General features: G+C 35.6%; 1 protein-coding gene across 6 annotated transcripts in view; it reads right to left on the minus strand.

Moving 5' to 3' along the window:
• Positions 1-17,307, minus strand: part of ARHGAP42 (Rho GTPase activating protein 42) — a 330,059-nt gene that overhangs the window by 93,486 nt on the left and 219,266 nt on the right. For all 6 annotated transcript variants that reach the window (XM_029209704.1, XM_029209702.1, XM_029209703.1 and 3 more), the window contains exons 9-12: positions 11,852-11,952; positions 10,039-10,148; positions 7,631-7,709; positions 6,197-6,236 (exon numbers count right to left, since the gene is read on the minus strand). In XM_029209704.1, coding sequence (XP_029065537.1) covers positions 6,197-6,236; positions 7,631-7,709; positions 10,039-10,148; positions 11,852-11,952 — 330 coding nt within the window. The remainder of the gene's footprint in view (positions 1-6,196; positions 6,237-7,630; positions 7,710-10,038; positions 10,149-11,851; positions 11,953-17,307) is intronic.

Raw genomic sequence — 17,307 nt, forward strand, 5'->3', positions numbered from 1 at the left:
CAGCAGGCACATGCATTCCACGTACGAGAGAGCCCTTGAGCACCTGGCTATGGTGTCCAGGGAGGCTTGCATTTCTGGGCCTTATGGCTCTGAAATAATTGAGGAGACAGTTCATGGTACGGAACCACCCCTAAGATACTGACAACATACTGAAACACACCCCCAGACTTCCTGTGAAAAAGCCCTATTTACTTGTCCCAGAGCTTAAGCCTGAGGGGAAGGCTTCAAGTTTACCACACATCTAGAAGCTATGGAGGAGCTCTGGGGGAATATAGACTGGGGGATGCCACCTTTGCACTATCCCTTGGCCTCATGACAGATCAACTGTACCTCCCAGAGAGGAGTTTATGCACTCATTTGGAGCCCTGTCTTTTGCAACTGTCACCAAGGGGACACCTCCAAATCACCTGGTCTTGAGGCCAGTAGGGAGTTACAGCCATGGTCACACAATACTATATATATATATGTGTTCTTTAAAAGCTGCTACCTGAGGGTCTTCATTCCAAACAGCCTGAAACTAGGTGTGGAATTAGATCCCTCCCTTTGGAACACTGACAGGTCTTGGCACAACCTCTGGGACTTATCAAGAAAAAAAATTAAACTGCTTAGATAATTACAAATGTTCCAGAGACAACAAACAGTTAGGGCAGGGTTGAAAAATCAGGTTCATCTCCTACACAGGGCCACTCCTTCAAGACTGGGAGAGGTAACTGTATTGCCTAATATGTAGAAACAAACACAGAGAGATAAGCAAAATGAGAAACAGAGGAATATGTCCCAAACAAAAGAAAAGATAAAAATCCAGGAAAAAAACCCTTGCTGAAATGGAGGTAATTCACCTGCTAAAGAGTTTAAAGTAATGGACATAGAGATGCTCACTGACCTCTTGGAAGAAAAGATGAACACAATGAGAACTTCTGCAAAGAGTTAGAAAATAAAAGTACCAAAAATAAATCATGGAGCTGAAGAATACTATAACTGAAAAGAAAAATACACTAGAGGGTTTCAATAGCAGATTAGATGAAGCAGAAAGGATCAGCAAACTAGAAGACAGGACAGTGGAATTCATCCTAGCAGATCAGAAGGAAAAAAAAAATAAGATTACTTAAGAGACCTATGGTGCAACATCAAGAGGAATAACATTCTCATTGTAGGGGCCCCAGAAGAAGAATAGATACAAAAAGGGGAAGAAAATTTATTTGACAAAATAATGGCTAAAAACATCCCTAACTGGGGGAAAGAAACAGACATTGAAGTCAAGGAAGCACAGAGAATTCCAAATAAGATGAACCCAAAGAGATCCAAAACAAGCACATTACAATTAAAATGTCAAAAGTTAAATACAAGGAGAGAATCATAAAAGAAGCGAGAGAAAAACAACTTGTTACATATAAAGGAAGCTCCATAAGATTAACATCTGATCATTCAGCAAAAAATTTAAAGTCCAGAAGGGAATGGCACAATATATTCAAAGTGTTGAAAAGAAAAAACTTTCAACCAAAAATATTCTACAGGCAAGGTTATCATTCAGAACTGAAGGAGAGATAAAGAGTTTTCTATAGAAGCAAAAGCTAAAGGAGATCATCAACACTAAATCTGCCTTATAAGAATGTTAAAGGGACTTCTTCAAGACGAAAAATAAGGGTATTAAATAGTAACAAGAAAACATAGAAAAGTCAAAATCTCATTGGTAAAGGCAAATATATAGTAAAGTTAGTGGATTAACCATTTATAAAGCTAGTATAAAGGTTAAAAGACAAAAGTAGTAAAGTTAACTGTAACTACAATAATTAAGGGATACAAAAACAAGATGTAAATATAACATCAAAAACATAAAATGAGGGTGGGAGAAGTAAAAATGTACAGTTTTTAGAATGTGTCCAAACTTAAGTTGCTATCAGCTTATAACAGAGTACTACACACACACACACACACACACACACACACACACACACACACGTAGTTTTTCTATATATGAAGCTCATGGAAACCACAAACCAAAAACTTATAGTAGATACACTAAAGATAATGAGAAAGAAATCTACAGACAACATGAAAGAAAGTCATCAAACCACAAAGGAAGAGAGCAAGAAAAGAAAGGAACAGAGAAGAACTATAAAAACAGCCAGGAAACAAGTTGCAAAATGGCAATAAGTACATACTTGTTAATAACTACTTTAAATTTAAATGGACAAAATTCTCCAATCAAAAGCCATAGAGTGGCTGAATGGATTAAAGAACAAGACACAATTATATGTTGCCTACAAGAGATTCAGTTCAGATCTAAGGACACAAGCAGGCTGAAAGTGAAGGGATGAAAAAAGAAAAGGAAACAAAACAAAAACAAAAGAAAAACTGGTGTAGCTATACTTATATCAGACAAAACAGACTTTAAAACAAAGACTGTAATAAAAGACAAAGAAGGGCATTACAGAATGATAAAGGAGTCAATCCAAGAAGAGGTTATAACATTTTAAAATATATATGAAACAACATAGGAGTACCTTAATATAGAAAGCAGATATTACCAGACCTAAGGGGAGAACCTGACAGCAATACAATAATAGTAGGGGACTTTAACACCCTACTTCCATTAATGGACAGATCATCCAGACAGAAAATAAGGAAACAATGGCCTTAAACAGCATATTAGACCAGATATACTTAATAGACACATATAGAACATACCATCCGAAAGCAGCAGAGTACACATTCTTCTCAAGTGCACATGGAACATTCTCCAGGATAGATTACATTTTATGCCACAAAACAAATCTCAATAAATTTAAGAAGACTGAAATCATATAAAACATCTTTTACAACCACAATGGTATGAGACTAGACCTACAAGAAGAAAACTGGAAAAATCACAAATACGTGGAGATTAAATAACATGCTACTGAACAACCAATGGGTTATAAGAAATCCGAGGGGAAATCAATAAATAATATGAACAATGAAAATGGAAATACAACATTCCAAAATCTACGGGACAAAGCAAAAGCCTTTGTAAGAGGGAAGTTTATAGCAATACAGGCCTACCTAAAGAAAAAAGACAAATCTCAAACAATCTAACTTTAAACCTAAAGTACGTAGAAAAAGAAGGATGAAGTCCAAAGGTAGTAGAAGGAAGGAAATAATAAAGATCAGTGTGAAAATAAATAAAACAGAGACTAAAAAAATATTTTAAAAAAATCAATGAAACCAAGAGGTAGTTCTTTGAAAAGATAAACAAAATGGACAAATCTTTAGCTAGACTAACCATGAATAAAAGAGAGAGGGCTCAAATAAGTAGTCGAAAATGAAAGAGGAGAAATTACAACCGATACCAGAGAAATACAAAGGATCATGAGAGACTACTAAGAACAATTATATGCCAACAAATTGGATAACCTAGAATACAGAAACATATCATCTTCCAAGACTTAATTATAAAGAAATAAAACATCTGAATAGACTGATTATTAGTAAAGAGATTGCAAAAAAATCCCAACAAACAAAAGTACAGGGAGAGTGTCACCCATGGATTCTATCAAACATCCAAAGATTCAATACCTATCCTTCTCAAACTCATCCAAAAATTGAAGAAGAGGGAACATTTCCAAACTCATTTTATGTGGCCAGCATTATTCTGATACCAAAATCAGACAAGGGCACCACAAAAAAGAAAACCAATACCCCTGATGAAAATAGATGTAAAAATCTTCAACAAAATATCAGCAAACTGAATTAAACAATATATAAAAAGAATCATACAACATGATCAAGTGAGACTTATTCCAAGGATGCAAGGCTAGTTCAACATCCACAAATCAATAAACATGATACATACATTTACAAAATGAAGAATAAAAATCATATGATCTTTTCCATAGATGCAGAGAAAGCATTTGACAAAATTCAACTTCCAATTATGATGAAAACTCTCAACACAGCGGGTATAGAGGGAACATACATTGACATAATAAAGGCCATATATGACAAGTCCACAGGCAATATCATATTCAATAGTGAAAAGATGAAAGCTTTTCCTTTAAGATTAGGAACTATAGAAGGATGTCAACTCTCACTACTTTTGTTCAACATAATATTTGAAGTCCTAGACACAGAAATTAGGCTAAAAAAAAAGGAATCCCAATTGGAAAGGAAGAAGAAAAAATGTCACTATTTGCAGATGGCATGATACTGTATAGAGAAAACAAACTATAGACTCCACCAAAAAAACCTCTTAGAACTAATAAATGAATTCAGTAAAGTTTCAGGATACAAAATCAATATACAGAAATCTGTTGCCTTTTTATACACTAATTACAAAATATCAGAAAAGGTAACTAGGAAAACAATCCCATTTACAACTGCATCAAAAAGGGTAAAATATCCAGTAATAAATTTAACCAAGGAGGTGAAAGATGTACATTGAAAACTCTAAGACACTGATGAAAGAAATTTAAGATGACACAAACAAATGGAAAGGTATACCATGCTTATGAACTGGAAAAATGAGTATCATTAAAATGACCATACTACCCAAGGCAATCTGCGGATTCAATGCAATCCCTATCATTTATCACAGAAGTAGAATTAATAATTCTAAAACTGTATGGAACCATGAAAGACCCTGAATAGACAAAAGAATCATGAGAAAAACAAACCAAAAAAAAAAAAGTCAAAGAAAAAAAAAAAAAAAGTGAAGGTATCAAACTCCCTGATTGCAAACTAAACTATAAAGTTATAGTAATCAATACAGTATGGTATTGGCATAAAAACAGATGCATAAATCAATGGAACAGAGTAGAGGGCCCAGAAGTAAACCCATATATATATATATATATATATATATATATATATATATATATATATAAATAAATAATTTATGACAAAGGAGTAAAGAATATACAGTGGGAAAAAGATAGTCTCTTCAATAAATGGTGCTGGGAAAACTGGACAGACACATGCAAAGAAATGAATCTAGACCACTATCTTATTCCACACACAAAAGTCAACTCAAAATGGATTAAAACTTAAAATAGTCCTGAATCCATAAAACTTTTAGAAGAAAACATAGGCAATGAGCTCCTTGATATCAGTGTTGGCATGGAATTTTTGAATCTGACCCCAAAAGCAAAGGCAACAAAAGTAAAAATAAACAAGTGGGACTACATCAAACAGAAAAGCTTCTGCACAGCAAAGGAAACCATCAGCAAAATGTAGTGGTGACCTACTGAATGGGAGAAAATATTTGCAAATCATATATGATAAGGAGTTAATATCCAAAATATATAAAGAATTCAAACAACTCAATAGCGAAAAACAATTTGATTAAAAAATGGGCAGAGGATCTATGTAGATATTTTTTCCAAAACACATACAGACGGCCCACAGGCACATGAAAAGATGTTCAACACCACTAATCATCAGAGAAATACAAATGAAAACCACAATGAAATATCACCTCCCACCTGCTATAATGGCTATCATCAAAAAGACAAGAAATAACAAGTTTTGTAGAGGATGTGGAGAGAAGAGGAACTCTGTACACTATTGGTGGGAAAGTATATTGGTGCAGCCACTATGGAAAATAGTACAAAGGTACTTCAAAGTTTAAGAACAGAGCTACCATATGATCTAGCTATTCTACTTCTGGGTATTTATCCAAAGAAAATGAAAACACTAATTCAAAAAGATATATACACTGCTATGTTCATTGCAGCATTATTTACAATACCCAAGATATGGATATAACCTAAATTTCCATTGGTGGAGGACTGGATAAAGAAGACATGCGATATATACGCAATGGACAACTACTCAGCTGCAAAAAAGGAAACTTTGCCATTTGCAAGAACATGGAGGGACCTCAAAGGCATTATGCTAAGTGAAGTAAGTCAGAGAAAGACAAATACCATATGATTTTACTTATATGTGGAATATACAAAACAAACAAAGAAAATGAAACCAAACTCAGATATAGAGAACAGATTCATGGTTATCAGAAGGGAAGGGGGTTGGAGGGTGGGTGAAATGGATGAAGGGGGACAATCGTATGGTGACAGATGGTACTAGACTTATTGCAGTAATCACTTCACAGTGTATACAAAGATTAAATTACTATGTTGTACACCTGAAACTAATATGGTACTTCAACTAAAAAAAAATCTATGTGATAACATTTGAAATAATTATTAGAATGACTTACTTTCTTCTTTCTTGCTAATAATCGCAGGCAGAGTATAAATCTAAAAAACAAAGGAAGTCAGTCAGTTACTTGCAATTAATGACCCAGCAGAGAAGATTACCAGGGTGATATTGGTACATTGATACACAAAGGGAGTGTCTTGATTTCAAGGTCTTACAACTACTGTGTCCACAATGCCATCTCCCCAGCCTGACTTCCAATCTTGCCTCCCACTCCTTTCCATCCCCGGCTGTCCTGCCCTGGGCAAAGTTTTACCTCTTTCCCTCTGATCTAAGCATCTTATTCTATTCTCCAACATGATGCATAATTTCCCTTCTTCAGGAAGTATCTCATGATGGATTTCACCTGATTGTTCCTTCCTTAAATTATCTGCTTAGTGTTTTTTTCTCAGTGTGTACAATCCTAACTTGTACTTGTTGAGCTATCACACTGTCTTCTAAATTTCTTCTAGGTCAGGGCTTGCCCCTCAACTGTTAGTGGTAAAGAACCAATTTCCTTTGTTTTTAATTTTTAATCTGTCACTGACTGACATTTTTATAAATTACAATAAAATTTAAAGGTAATACACATAATAAAGAATAGATGCAGAGTCCAAATTTTTTATTATTAAATTCAACAGATGTAAAATGACTTCTCATTGCTATAAAATTTTCCAGATGCTTAATCATAATCTCTGCACTCATCTTATTGTAGCCTGGTAACGGTTTGTAGGATGGACTCAGTCTGGGGACCACACTTTGTGTAGCTGTGTTGTTGCATAGGTACTTTTCAGAAGAATGGTCACAGGTTCTCCGCCATTTAAAAGATAGTTTTCAAGGGACAGGCTGATGCATCCTATTTGCTCTGTGTGCTCATCCCTCTAATCATTTATTGCAGTGTTCTTCACAAAAGTCATCAATGATTTATTCCCTTTTTTATATAAGCCTCCCTGATAATTTTAAGTAAATTATGTCAACATCAAAAATAACTATTATAAAAATGGGGATCTGGATAGAGGGAAAATGTCAAGCCACAAACAGTTTTAGCAAAGGAGACTTTTAAACAATTGTCTAGGACCAGGATTAGTTCTTTCCCTGAATCGTGTTCATCATGTTGATCATAAAGCCTAGCACAGGCCTTGCAGAGTGGGCACTCAAGAATTATTAACTAAATAAAATAATCTAATCAATGTAGCCAAATTAATGATAATAAGTAATTTTTTAAAAGTAATTTTAGGGTTTTAAATTAGTCCTGGAAGTCCCCTGGGGAAATGAATTAAGAAGTTGGTGTTATGTGCCAGTGACGCAACACCAGGAAAACAGTAAGAGTCTCTACTCCTCTATTTGCTATTTTAATATTTTCAAATACACTATAGACATACAAAATTTTTTTCAGATGTACTTTGCAATTATTAGAGCAATAAAATCTAAATTACAGAATATGTCATATCCCTACCGGTTCCTTCCCATCCATGGCTTCAAGCCAGAGTTTCCGATTAGCTTCTGAAAAGGCTTGCAATGTGATGATTCCATGCCTATTAAAAAATATTTTATATATTCAATTTACTACTTTTATGCCTTTACACATTAATTATTTTTTTAAAATTCTTAGCTAACTTTAAAAGTAAAATTTGAAGAAAAAGCAGGAAAGAGAAAAAAGAAATGAAGAGAGAAAAGAAGATAGGAAAGAGAAGAAAAAAGAAGGAATTTTAAAAATGAAATCAATAAGTGTTTTAGGTATAAAACTATCTGAAGGAGCTTAGGCTCATACTATTTCCCCTGAAATGACCAAAAAGGATGAAAAGCTACATTCACAGAAGTTCAAAAGCACCGAAACATTCCACAGTATGAGAATGATTAAGATTATGACCCAACGTGGTACAACTAGTCACTAAAAATAATTACAATGAGTATATAGCAATATGGAAAGCCTTATACTATAACTAGTCAATTATTAAGAAGACACTAAAACCAAAGTGTTTACATATACAATGATCACAATATTACAATTAATATGTATAAAAACAACTCTCTCCCATGCACCCATTCTGAGATAGCAACTTGAGGATGTGCTTCAAGAAACGAGCAAGCAAAGGGAGGAAGGAAACCAATATAAGAGAAAGAAAAATAGAAAATTCAGAAAAAAGTAAAATTAATCTAATTAATTGTGGAGGCTGTCCATAAGATAAAAAGAAAACTAGAGGGTTCTGTGAAAAGGTACATGAAGAAGGAAATTTCATTTAAATATTTTGTGGTTAAAAGCCTGGAGTGAGTTAAAACTGTGATAAAGGCATATATCTCTAAGTAAACAGGAAAACAGCTCATTAGACTGATAGGAAAAGGGAAAATGTATTATAAAGATCAAGGTAATTTTATCTTAGAGAATTTAAGCCAGTGTAAAACACAAATAATAACAACAATCAATACTTGTTGGCTGTTTATTATGCGCCAAGCACTGTGTTATAAGTATGTCTCCTTTATTATCTCATTTATTCCTCACAACAACCCTTTGATGTGGGTACTGATTATCCTTGTTTTACAGATGAAACAACTAAAGCACAGAGTTTAACAGTGTGCTCCAAGGATATATCTAGAAAGTGTCGGAAAAAAGAAAAGAGAAACCACTAACATGTTGGTATTTATCTACATAGAAAAACCAGAAGTTCCTACCACAAAACTATTAAAACCAAGAGTTCAACAACTGTACTGGATATAGATTGATATATAAAAAAAAATTAATAGCCTTTCTCTATGGCAATCTTAACCATAAAACAAAAAAAGAGTTTCTACTAAAGAACTTTATTCAAAATTTAAATAAAAAGAATATACCCGAAAACAAATCTGAAAAAAATATATATGTAAAAGATATGTAAAATCCTTGGGAGAGTTCAACTCACCATTGATTAATTTATTGAAATTTAATAACTTTAATGGAACTCCAGTCAAAAATCCCAAAGGATGTTTTGGAGAGAAAGGGTAAGTTAATAAGCAGATCTATAGAGCATAAGAACACAGGGCCAAAATAGCTAACACTATTTTAAACAAGCATAAGAACAAGGCCATGCCCTACTAAACAGTTAACAAGCTATCGTACGTAAGCTATAGTATATAACAGTGTATATAGTATGTCAGAGTATATATACAGTGTATACACACACACACACACACACACACACACACACAAAGGTAGAGATATTCAGAAAAGCATAGTGGTAATGCAGGGGAAGAAAAATAGATTATGGAATGCAACACAGATCAAGAAACATAATCCTCCTTATTTTGTTTCTATTCTACTTGTATTGAAACAATAAAGGAACAGAGCTAAATAATGCCACTACATGATAAGCTTGAATGCACAACCTTTATGTCTCTCCCAATATTCTGTGGCTAAGAATGCCCAGAACAGTGTTGTGTACATGGTAGGCACTGATTTTCACTGGCTAAAGGAAGCTTATGGAATTTGCAGTTGTGTCTTATTATTCCTTGGGAACAAGACCACTAGATTTCAAAACCATACAAAAAGGCTGACCCAGGAGCCATGAACAATGCCGTCAGGTTTCTTCATTTTGATGGGGACCTCGGTCCACAATATGCACTTTCCCCTAAGGCAGTCATCTTTATTGATTTTCCAGATTCTTCTCTGAGTGATATTACCCTTTGGTAGCACTCTGTGTCTGATTTATTTTTTTGAAAGCATCATGCAATACTTATTTGTTGAATAAACAAGTGAAAGAATGAAATAAACATATATTGTCTTTAAAAAAGAGACTGAAAAACAAGCACTTTATGCTGTTTCATATTTACATCTATACATAGAAACAAATAATTTAGATTATTAAAAAATGTAAAGTGAAAAGTTCAAACCTTTCGACTACTTCTATGTCAAAGCAGAATCGTTTATCAATTGAATCTGTCTTTCGTCGGATACAGGATTTTAATTTAAACATTTCTGGTGAGCTAGTAACGAGGCCATTCTGAAACAAGAAGTGGAGCACATTACTGACATGATGACAAGGTGAACTGAAATATATTAAATACACCACCTAAAGTTTCCATATTAAAATGACAACTTAGAGTACAGTTTATGTATAAAGATCATAATCACATCCTGTTTCTATAAATACAAAGACTTCTGCCTAATGTTAACTGCCCAACTGTAATACACCAAACCATTTATTAATAAATTAATCACATATACATGTTTTATTCAAAGAATTCTGTGACATGCCTGTCTAGTACCCTTCAACATATTTACTTATAAAGTTAAATTATACTATAATATGTGTGTGTGTGTGTTTGTATTGGAGCCGTAGAGTATTAAATGATAGCTGGCTCAAAACCTCAAGAGAGCTACCAAAATAATAAAGTTCTAGTAGATACTTGCTATAATGCTATTACTATCATGCACACCACGTGATTCCCCTGCTGGTAACTGACTAGTAGTCTGCTGCTAAAACTAAACTAAACCTCTTTTGACAGGATCCAACATAGGCTCAATTCATAATTCTCTTCTATACCTGAAATGCCAGTCAATTTTAAGGGGAATATTTACCTAATGCCTGGTTAATTCTATTGTCTCTGGTTGCAAATCTCTTTTATTAATAGAACTCTGGCTTGGTCTATTTATTATTAGCTCACTGACTGTCACATAAACTGACTTTTGGGCAGTATCTTTTCTTATGAAACTTTTAGAGTAGAAACTAGGCATGATTATAGCATTTAATAACTTCTTGTGAGAGTAGCCATCTAAGGTTTCTTTTTCTCTGGTATGTTCTCCTTTATTTTATGTCTCTTACTTTGAATTATTAGACTCTAATGAATGCCCAAGCACAATAAGTTTCAGCTGATGTATTTGAGTATGTGTCTAAGTTAGATCAACATTTACCTCTGCCATGATCTATACCACAAATTAGCTGAGTAAGTCACTTACTTTCTATTGTCTTTATTTTTTAATCAGGTAAAATGAGGCTAGCCTAAATAATCTTTAGGATAACTCCCAGCTCTAGGATTCTTAGATGACGGCTCAATTATTTAATTCACAGGTCCAATTGTTTGCCATATTCATATCTTAACTCACAAAAAGAGTGTACACTACATGCAATAAAGGCGTTGTATTCTGTAGCACTTCCGCATATAAGGTACACTTTGTTCTGTACTGTTCACTACCCATGCGAGACATTCAGTGACTGATTTACTTTAGGGGTAAATAAGCATTGATTGATTTCTTCTGAGAAACTTTGTTGGCCAGCGTTTCAGTAAGTAGTACACAGTGCAGAAAAGGAAGTGGCATGCAGGGGCAAACCCGGGCTCCCACAAGAGACCACCTGGAAGAAAGATGCAGACGCAGTGAGCCTGGACCAGCCACTGACAGTCTCTATGAGCTGCTGGCCAACCAACAACGCAAACAACTCTGCTGCCAGGGATAGGAGATGACACCTACCAAGGTGTCCCTACATTTAATATAACTGCTTATAAACATTCCATGGCCAAAAAAAACAAAAATCCTGGCCACTCTTTATAAGTCTTCAAGGTCACTAAAGCGAGAGAAAAATTTTTGACTTTTCAATTTTTAAAAATTGTGAGCACGTTTATTAGAAAAATAAGCACACATGATTTTTGTTTGTTTTGCTTCCATTACTTAAATAACAAGTTCAATTAAAAAACAAAAACAACTCACCATTTTCCCACTGGATTTCATTTCTGAAACACTCATTGTAAATGTTTTACTTCCCTTATCATATGTACAATAGTGTTTAATCCATGTAAAACCAAGCGGTCCTAGTGTAAGGAAACAAACATTACAGATTGTTAATAAATGATCTGTATCTAAGTTTGTACAGTTTTCGATGCTATGAAACACAAGTGAGTATTTCCATAGACCATGCAAGTTGGGAATGCTTACTGTGAGTGAGAAAGGCTAGTCTGGAGCAAGAGTGGTGTAGGGTAGAGTGTCTTGCAGCCAAACAACTTGGCTTTATTTACAGTACCGACACTCACTCTGTAAACTCAAGAGTTACTTTAGATCTGAACTTCAGTTATCTCATCTGTAGAAGTGGTATACTTGCATCCCGTAGAGGTAGGAAGAATGAGAAATGACAGTCTGAGGTACTATAACAGGTCTCCTTACTTCTATCTTTGTCCTCTATTTTTGAAACTGCCAGAAATACCCTGCTAAAAATTTAGCCAGGTCATTTCACCCCTTTGTTCAAAACTCTCCAGTCGTTTCCCACATTACCCCAGATGAAAACCAAAGGCCCCACATGATCTGGCTCCTCAGTATTGATCTCACTGCCTTTTGCCTCATATACTCTACTCCAGCTACACTGGCCCCCTTGCTGATCTCAGCACTCAGTGAATGCATTTCTACCCCAGAGCATTTGCACTTAACTGGACTACTTTTCCTTCAGATAGCTGCATGACAATGTCATTTCTTTCAGGTCTTTTACTAAATGTCACCTTTATAAAATGGCCTTTTCTGTAGAGATAGCTAACATCACAACACCCTCACCTTGATATTTCTTATGTCTCTTTCTTGTTTTAACTTTATTTCTTCACTTTACCACTGATATGACTAACATTTTACTAATTCACCCAATTTATTGTCTGTCTCCATCACGAAGGCTCTATGAGAACAGGAACAAGTGATGTCCTGCTGACTAGTATATTCTTAATCCTTAGAACAGGGCCAGACATACAGTTGTTCCTCAATAAAGATTTGTTAAGTGAAAGAAGGAATGAATCACTCATCTTTCTCTAAGACTTTACTGACCATAGAGCTATTTCCTCTTAACACTAATCTGAAAAAAGTGAATTCAAATTACTCTTTAAAAGGAAAATAATTTCTACCATTTATATTAAAAGCTGTATATGTAAACTGCTCACTTTCTTTTTCCCCATAAACACAATCCTGCTGTGGTGTGCAACCCTTTCCCATAGTGTGCCACTTAATCATCCAGTAGTCTTAAAAACTGTTTAATGCTGCTTCACCAGGGCACAGGGATGCACCATAAGTTCAATTTTTTCATGACCCGGGTAGAAAACCTTCAGCTTTTCCCCAGGGAAGCCAATTATCCTGCACCCAAATGCCGTAGAGGGCTGAGAGGGTTGAAAATGGAGTTTGTTTCCTATAGCTTCTTCATGTAGGGTCCCATTTGGCTTAACACCTGGATCTCTCTAGCAACAATTATGTACAATGTTATTGCTGGCTTGGTTTTACAACCATATATCCAAAAGCAAGAAACTGAATTGTAAAGATGCACCACTTGAGAAAAGTGTTTCATGAGCCATTTGAATTTTTTTTCTATAATAATAGTGCCCTTGGTGTCATGTTTAGCTTTAACCACTCCAGATTTTAAAATTATGGGGTGCAGCTATATACTTGATAATCACAAAGGATTACTACAATTAACTTCAATTCTGTTTTGGGACCATTTCACACTATAATACTTAACGATACTTGTTGATAACTCTGTTACATGTGGTGTAAAACACTTACAGGCTTAGAGCTGATTAGTGGAAAGTGGCTGGATAGAAATCCTTATAGTGACTTTACTACTTAGGAAGCGATTTATGAAGCAATATTAACTATAATTTTTAAATAAAGCTGCTGCAACACTCTGATGACATTTTAGACCCAAGGTGTTTTTTCCTGCCTCCATCTTAAGTTCAGAACCTCATGCATTCAATCTTCAAGTGTGCTGCACACACATGCTGCTTTCTTTAAAGTTGTCTGGCACCAGACCAGGGCAGACGTTCTTAGGCAAGCAATTCTGAAGTCCCTAAAAAAAGTCTGGGTAAATAGAATTTATTATAGCTATAAAGTTGCAAAACAAAACAAGATTTTACCCAGTGATCATCTGAGGTTGCTGAGATGATGTCTGTGGAATGGGAGGGAATTAACATTCACTGAATACCTACTAAGTGCCAACATTTTATCTAGGAACTTTTAAAGTCAGACATTATAAAGCACATTTTACATAAAAGAAAATAAAGCTTAAGAGCTGCAGATGGTGCTACTTTCTTCATCAATAGGACATGTGATTGGAGTTGTTCTTTTCAGAGGAATGATATTTTTCAGGAGTTGTCTTAAGAATTAAATGAGACAAATATAAATTACACAGAATAGTAAGGGCTCCTAGAAGCACAGTGGTATTATTATGCACCACTACTGATAACAAAGACATTTTACATACACTATCTCTAATTCCTGCAATATTATTGTGAGACAGATATAAATATCCCTCTTTTATAAATGAGGAGACTGAACTCAGAAAGTTGCCTACCGAGAATCACCCAGTTAACAGGTAGCATAAAATTCCAACATAGTTCTGTCTGACTCTGGACCCCATGCTCTTCCTGGTTAAACTGGAGTCTACTAGAACGTAATTTAATGTTTGCCTAGAGGTGGGTAACATACAAACCACATATCCAGATAAAGTGGAATGCTATGTCTAAACAGCAATAATCTGCTACCACCCCATTACATCCATCTCCATTTATCACTCAATTTACAGCTCTGATATTTACTATTGATCACTGGTTGCTAGTTGTGTGAGTTAATCTTGTGCCTTCCATTACAGAATAAACACCCTGAAGCCATATTCTTCATCTCATTTTCTGTTCCCCACAGGACTTATTCAGTGACAGCAAGAGTACAATCAATATGTCTTAGTGAACTGGTCAGATTTTCTTAATATAAATGCTTTCAAAGATTCCAAGTAGAAAGGGGCTTTGAATACTTGTCCCTTATAGAAAAATAATTCCAACAGCATATAAATCCATTCATTTTTTCTTTTTAAAGCCCTAGGCAAGGGGAAGAGGGGTGGATGGTAAGTGGGAATTAGAGGGAGGGATTATATTGGGGCATAAGAACACTTTTGAAGGTGATGAATATGTTCATTATGTTGATTGTGGTGATGGCTTCACAGGTGCATACATATGGCAAAACTGATCAAACTGTACTTTTTAAATATGTGCAATTTGATGCATGCCAAGTTTACCTCGCTAAAGCTATAAAAATAACACAGGTAGATATAGAGAAAAATGGAGATGGAAGCTGCCGTGGGGGCAGGAAGACAACATCATAAGAGAGGATGCTAAAAAGAGAGGAGCCCAACTGTGAGAGCCTTGAATGCCATGCACAGCCAGGGCCATCACAGGAGAGGCACAACCAAGCAAGCACTGCAGGGAGCTGCTGGAAGCTCTCTGAGAATGGACTGAGCTGGACAAGCCTGGAGGTGAAAAGAGAACAGTTAGGAGGTCACTGCAAGACTGTGGAGATGAGAGAAGGTGTGGGTTCAAAGTTAATTGACAAGATAAATGGACAGACTTGGTCCCAGGCTACAGAGAGACACTAGAGTTGAAGATTTATCTGAGTTTTGTAGCCTAAGAGTAGATGTTATCATTTAGAGGGACAGGAACTCTCAGAAAAAAGGTCAGTGCCACAAAGGACTTTATGATCAGTTCAGCCTGACTCAGGGGAGAAGTCAGGTATCTTAGAACAAAAGATACCAACATCAGACAGGTGCATAAAACACTGCATTTTGTCCACCCATCCAGCCCTGAAATTATTAAAGGAACTATGCTTTTATTTTTATTTTTTAAAACATCTTTATTGGAGTATAATTGCTTTACAATGGTGTGTTAGTTTCTGCTTTGTAACAAAGTGAATCAGTTATACACATACATATGTCCCCATATTTCTTCCCTCTTGCATCTCCCTGCCTCCCACCCTCCCTATCCCACCCCTCTAGGTGGTCATAAAGCACTGAGCTGATCTCCCCGTGCTATGCGGCTACTTCCCACTAGCTATCTATTTTACGTTTGGTAGTGTATATATGTCCATGCCACTCTCTCACTTTGTCCCAGCTTACCCTTCCCCCTCCCCGTATCCTCAAGTCCATTATCTAGTAGGTCTGTGACTTTATTCCTGTCTTGCCCCTAGGTTCTCCATGACCTTTTTTTTTCCCCTTAGATTCCATATATATGTGTTAGCATACGGTATTTGTTTTTCTCTTTCTGACTTATTTCACTTTGTATGACAAACTCTAGGTCCATCCACCTCACTACAAATAACTCAATTTCATTTCTTTTTATGGCTGAGTAATATACCATTGTATATATGTGCCACATCTTCTTTATCCATTCATCTGTTGATGGACACTTAGGTTGCTTCCATGTCCTGGCTATTGTAAATAGAGCTGCAATGAACATTTTGGTACATGACTCTTTTTGAATTATGGTTTTCTCAGGGTATATGCCCAGTAGTGGGATTGCTGGGTCGTATGGTAGGAACTATGCTTTTAGTTTGATCCAAATTCCAACAGCTGGGGAATGGGTAAGCAAACCACGGCACCATCCAATGGATAAACTACCAAGTAGCAATTGAACAGGGCATATTTGAAGGTTATGTACACAAGAATTTTGCTAGGTAATCCAAAGTTTTTTTGTTTAGAACAAGATATTGTATACTCACAAAGCTTTCAACAACTGTGTTAACAATGAGGGGGGGAATCTCAAGAAATAAAGTATTATTGAGTTAAAATGAATAAAAACTCTTCAGGCAAGAGGATGGCACCTCCTCTACCAGATGCAGGTTTGAACAGGCCTCATTATCCACAAATTCTTCCACTCAGCAAAATGTGAGCTCCCCTCCAGGTGCCCTCACAGTGAGGCTCTCAAATATGGAATAATTATTCAGTATTCAAACATTTCCTTAGAGTCCTGAGTCAAATCCATGTACTGTATATATGACCAAAGAATCGGTCTTTTTCAAGAAATTTTGGTAAAACCTATTTATGATATTCTAATTAGAGAATAGATAGGCAGGTAATCAGATTTACCATTTTAACATCTGAAAGCAGCAGACTGGTCAAACTTAGATAGTTACGAGAGAGGAAGTCCTGGAACCGGACCTCCTGAGCCAGCAGCCCTCTACCACCTATGTAGTAATAAATGTTTGCCAAGATAACTGGATCAAACTGTTATTCGCTTGCATATTGCTAAGGAACAAATAAGCATCACCTAGGCATGTAAAATATAAAATATGTTGGCATTTTAGTGATCATTTTGCATCATGTCCAAAAAACTTTCACAGTCAACCAAACATCTACAGCTTCCGCATCTCAAACCCTT

The sequence above is a fragment of the Monodon monoceros genome, unplaced genomic scaffold, assembly GCF_005190385.1.
Source record: "Monodon monoceros isolate NGI ecotype Baffin Bay Population unplaced genomic scaffold, NGI_Narwhal_1 Super_Scaffold_7, whole genome shotgun sequence".
Classification (NCBI taxonomy): domain Eukaryota; kingdom Metazoa; phylum Chordata; class Mammalia; order Artiodactyla; family Monodontidae; genus Monodon; species Monodon monoceros.